This window comes from Hipposideros armiger, unplaced genomic scaffold, assembly GCF_001890085.2.
Source record: "Hipposideros armiger isolate ML-2016 unplaced genomic scaffold, ASM189008v1 scaffold_362, whole genome shotgun sequence".
Taxonomy (NCBI): Eukaryota; Metazoa; Chordata; class Mammalia; order Chiroptera; family Hipposideridae; genus Hipposideros; species Hipposideros armiger.
In genome coordinates this window covers 367,308-372,199 of record NW_017731712.1, presented here as the reverse complement: position 1 = coordinate 372,199, position 4,892 = coordinate 367,308, and the positions used below count along the sequence as shown (strand labels likewise).

The following is a 4,892-nucleotide window of genomic DNA, read 5'->3' as shown; positions in this document are numbered from 1 at the left end:
GAGAGCTGGGCAGTACCGGGGGTCAGGGGCCTCAGGCTGGGGGAGCAGCGGGGTGATGGGCTGCTCAGGTGCCGGGGAAGATGCTGCAAGGAGGGCGCTGTGATGTTGTGAGAGCACCCCCAGCCCACCCCCAGCCCTGCAGTAACGCTCCCCAGCCTGGCCTTCTTAGCGCCATACCAGGACCCTCAGGCTCACCAACCCTCCTGACCCTAAGGATGGGGCTGAGCCTAGCTCTCCCTCACTGCCCTCCATCCCCAGGGGGCCCCCCAGCTGAGGGGTCTGAGGGGGGTAGGGGCCCCACCTCCCCCGGGACTGGGGCTGCTGTCTTGTGCCTTATCAGCCAGCTGCCTGGTCACTGTTAGGCCACAGGGCTCCAGCCAGCCTGTCCCTGCCAGCGAGTGGCCTCTTGCCGTGTGCTCAAAGAGCCATTGTTCCTTGAAGGAGGAAGACACCCGTTGCCATGTCAGCCAGCCCAGCAGGGTCAGACCCAAGGGCGACTCCCCAGCTCCAGCTGTGCAGGGCAGCCAGTAGGCTGCAGAGGCATTGCCTGGAGTGTGGCTTGAACTCAGGGCCACCTCCCCTGTTCTCAGCCCCTTCAACCCCGTCTCAGTCTGAGGGATACAGGAAGGATGTGGAGCTGCACTTGTCCCCAAAATTAGCTGCTGTGGCATCACCCCTCCCAGGTGGCCCCTTGGGGGGAACCCTGGGGCCCCGCTCTCAGCTGGTTCCAGTCACCAGGAAGTCTCTGCCTACCTGCAGGGCTGGGAGAACCTGGCCAGGGGCCAGGGCAGCACAGTCTCTTCCCCTGAGAAGGTGGACATGACCGGCCAGGGTGCTGGCAGGGCAGGCGCTGCAGGACCGCCCCTCCTGGGACCCACCTGCCCAGCCTGCTGTGTACACATCACCTGCCTTCACTCTCTCCCCAGTCTGCTCTCCATCTCTTGGTCTCTCCTTTGTGCCTCTCTCTGTCTCTGGGTGTCCCCATCTCTGCACCCCCTTCTCACCCTGACCCCCGACAGCTCGTCCTCCACAGGTGTCAGCCTGCTGGAGGGACAGAGGGAAAGAATGCCCAGAAGCCCATGCCGGTTGTCTGCCTGTGTGGCCGGCCGCCTGGCTCCTTGGGCCCCGCCTCCCCTGACCTGCCACCCAGCCTTCTCAGACTCCACGCTCCGCTTCAGTTCACCTGGAAAACCTCCCTGACTCCCAGGCACCTGGATGAGAGCCACCCAGCCTCCTGCCACCGCTCCTGCTCACATGGCCTTTGCCAGTCCTGTCCCTAGAAGACACGTGCGGTTCTGCCAGTGCCTTCTCTCTGTTCTGCAGGAAGCTGCAGTGACTAGGGCCAGGCCCCTCCTTCCTGAGAACACTCCCCTCAGAGAACAGCGGCCTGGCACCCCAGACAAAGGGCACGGGCTGGTGGCCCTCAGGCTCTGGGGGCTCTGCAGCCATGGCCCAGCGGCCAGGGGTCCAGATGGGCAGCCAAAGGCTGGGTGAACACTGGGGTCCCCAAGAGCCATGCGACATTTTCTGGGGTGGGGTCATGGGAGGCACAACGGAGCAGAGGCCAGGCCCAGCTGGTGCCCCCCATGGTCCTGAGGAGCAGGACAGAAAGCCCCCCTTCCTTTTCCTTGGGCTGGCAGCCACAGGGGCCTGGTTGGGTGTCCAGGCCGCCCAGGGCTGGTTTAATCTCAGCCCAGGGCTGTGGGAGTTGCAGATGGTGGGGTCACCGCCGTGGGGATGGTGCCCCGGGGCCGCAGCCTGAACGAGCGGGCTCTGCACGCCCACCCTGGCCCCACATGCCGTTCACCCGCTGTGCTCTTCCCAGCACAGAGCTCCTCAAGATGAGGGAGTTGTCCTTGAGGGCTCCGCCGCCCCACACCGAGGTCTAGGCCCCAAGGTCACTGCCAGCCCCTTGCTGCAGGAAGGGAGAGGGGTGACCGGGAGGTTACGGTGTAGAGGGAGGAGGGGGCCGGGGCAGGAGAAATAAAAAGAGATTACATTTTTAAAAGGTACTCTAGCTGTCTGCTGACACCATCTCTGGTCTCCATCCATTTTATAGCCTGACGGCTCAGGCAGCTGGGCCTTGTCCGGCGGGGCTAGCGGAAGGTAGGGGTAAGGACCCCANAAAACCACAATGACATTCCATTCTGTTCCTTGGATTGGCCAAATTGATGATACCGATTGTTGGTGACAATGTAGAGCAGGGGTCCACAACCTTTGGCCAAACTGGGCTTGCCAATGTCTTTGTAAATAAATGTATATCCTCTAGGGCTGCCTTCCCTCAAAACCCCGATCCTCTCCGGAAGGAGCGGCGACACCCTTTCCTTCCTGCGCTCCACTGCCGTTCCGTATAGGGGTTCTGCTGGAGGAGTCCAAGGTGGGGCTGCGGAGCCCTGGAGGTACAAGCGCGGCGCTCTGGACAGGTGCGCCGTCACCCGGCCCCGCTCCTCTCATTGGTTCGCGACCCGCCTAGCCCCGCCCCTCAATGCCTTGCTTCGGCAGAGCCTGGTAACTAGTTCCCTGTCAGGCCCCGCCCAACCCTGTCCAAGGCCCCGCCCCTCCCTTCCAGGCCCTACCCTGTCCCCGCACGGCCCCGCCCTCGCGTCGTCACTTCCGGGCAGAGGAACCCGCGAAAGGCGGAAGTGTGCGCCGCGGGGCTGCCGCGAAGCTCGGCTGAGGTGTGCCTAGTTGGCATCTGGCGGCTCTTCCGGGTTTGGGCGCCAGGACGCGGAGGCGGCCGGCGGGAGTGAGCGGAGGACGATGCTATGAGAAGGCCGCAGGGCCTGGCGGGGTCTGGAGGTTGACCGCCCCCGCCGCCTTCCCGCGAGGCCGCCTCCTCCAGGCAGCCGCCCGTCCCCCCTCCGGGCCTCGCGCCCCGCTGTCGTCCCGGCGCTTCGCACCCGGGCTCCCGGGCCCCAGACCCCGCGCCATGACCGCGGCCGCCGCCTCCAACTGGGGGCTGATCATGAACATAGTGAACAGCATAGTAGGGGTCAGTGTCCTCACCATGCCCTTCTGCTTCAAACAGGTGAGTCCAGCGGGCAGTGGTCCGCGCCCTCGCCGCTCCGGGCTCACCCCGCTCCGGCCCTGTGCTCACCGGGTCGGGTGGCGCCCGGGCTGGGCGCAGGCGGCTCCGCGGCCCGCCGCCTCGGGGTCTGCAGGAGGAATGCAAGAAGCGATGGAGAGCGCGCACGGCCTGGCGCTGGCAGCAGGTCCCACGCCGTTAAGCACTTAAGACGGAGGCGCGAAGTGTAGCAAAGCGGAACCCTCTCCCCGAAATGGACAGCGACCCGAGGAGTCAGTGTTGCTTTTCTTTATTGTTGTGTTTTAAAACTCTGACCCTGCTGCGCTTGCCTGCAGAAGCACTCGCGCAGTCAAGGCCCCCAGGCCTTGGAACGAGATTGGGGCGTTGGTTACAAGGCGATGACAAGGTCTGCCCGATTGCACGCTTCAGGTCTGTGCGTTTCGCGATACGCGGATCGTACCTCAACTGAAAAAAGCTGAAATTTAAAAAAATTGGTATCACGCCAACATTAAATACCGCAGGAAAGGAAGTCGCCGTTTCCGAGGGCTGGATTTGTTTGGCTTCTGTTTACATAACCCACAGGTAAACAGGCATTTGGTACTTTAGGAAACGGAGGTTGGTGATGGATGGACTCGNTGTAGAGGGCAGTGTCACTGGCCCTCATATGTGGGATCCAAACCGGGGCCTCTGGCATCCCAAGCCAGTTCTTAACCATCGTGCCACTCGGCCGGCCCTCAATCTTTTATAAAGTGGTCTAGAGCATATTTAGAAAACTTTTAGTGGACATTCCATGTGAATACAGCTCAATGTCACATGGCTCCCACACTACTCCCACCTCCACCAGATGCTACCCCCCCAAAGAGAATTCTGGAGACCTGGGACAGTGGGGTCTTCCTTCGCAACCCCCATAGGTTCTGCATGACTTTTGTCACATACTTGGTGTGCTAACTGAGTTGACCCTACTGCTAACCAGCAGACTGGATACCACCCTTAGCCCATGTCCACTGATGCCCAGGGGTCGCCCCAGGGGCCCCAGATGCACGGGTCACTTGACTGGAAGGTAAGCAGGCAACTGTCTCAAGACCCTCATCCCAGGCCCTGTGGGCATCTCTAGGAGGGTGGTCCTGGCCCTGACCACCAGGGCTCCCCGCTAGGTGGGGAGATGCAAACTGGCATACTGGGGAGCTGTCACGGGGCAGATTGCCTCCCGGCAGACCCTGTTCCTGAGCACTGGGCTCTGCGCTGGAGACTGGCAGTGGGCTGTGCAAGGCCCTTAGCTGAGGGGGGAACCTCACAGTTGGTGTCCCTTCCCCCACCTGGAGGCCCTGGGCTCAGCCTACCTGGCAGCCATGGCATGTGTGAGAGGCAGACATTGACCAGTGGACTGACCCTGGCTCCGGGTGGGGACTCCTCTCTGAGTCACCAGGCGAAGGGACAAGGAGAGTCTTTGTGTTGTGGCTGACCAGGTGTCCGGGCCAGGCGGTGCCTGCTAAGAGATGAGCAATACACTTCCTGCTTCTCAGTTTCCTAGGAGGTCCTCCAAACCCCCTTTTCTAGCTACCCACTGACATCCCACCATCCTTCCACCTTCTATCCTGCGTGACAGCAAGAACGGTGCTGCTTTTGTCACCAAAATCTGACTTTGGCTGATGTGAGACCCACCGAGATGAAACTAATAGGGTTGGGACTTGAGGTTCTACCCAGAGGAGATGATGATCCAGGTCATACTCACCAACCCACCCACCCATCCATCCATCCATCCATCCATCCATCCATCCATCCACCCATCCACCCATCCATCCATCCACCCACCCATCCATCCACCCATCCATCCATCCATCCATCCATCCATCCATCCATCCATCCA

General features: G+C 61.8%; 1 protein-coding gene across 9 annotated transcripts in view; it reads left to right on the top strand.

Annotated features, from left to right (window-relative positions):
* Positions 1–2,626: 2,626 nt before the first annotated feature.
* The window catches only part of SLC38A10 (solute carrier family 38 member 10), a 51,173-nt gene continuing 48,907 nt past the window's right edge, over positions 2,627–4,892 (top strand). For 4 of the 9 annotated variants that reach the window (XM_019661916.1, XM_019661908.1, XM_019661910.1 and 1 more), the window contains exon 1: positions 2,627–3,028. In XM_019661916.1, the coding sequence (XP_019517461.1) occupies positions 2,930–3,028 (99 nt within the window). In that variant the 5' untranslated portion in view covers positions 2,627–2,929. The other 5 variants (XM_019661912.1, XM_019661914.1, XM_019661911.1 and 2 more) reach the window with 5 other exon arrangements.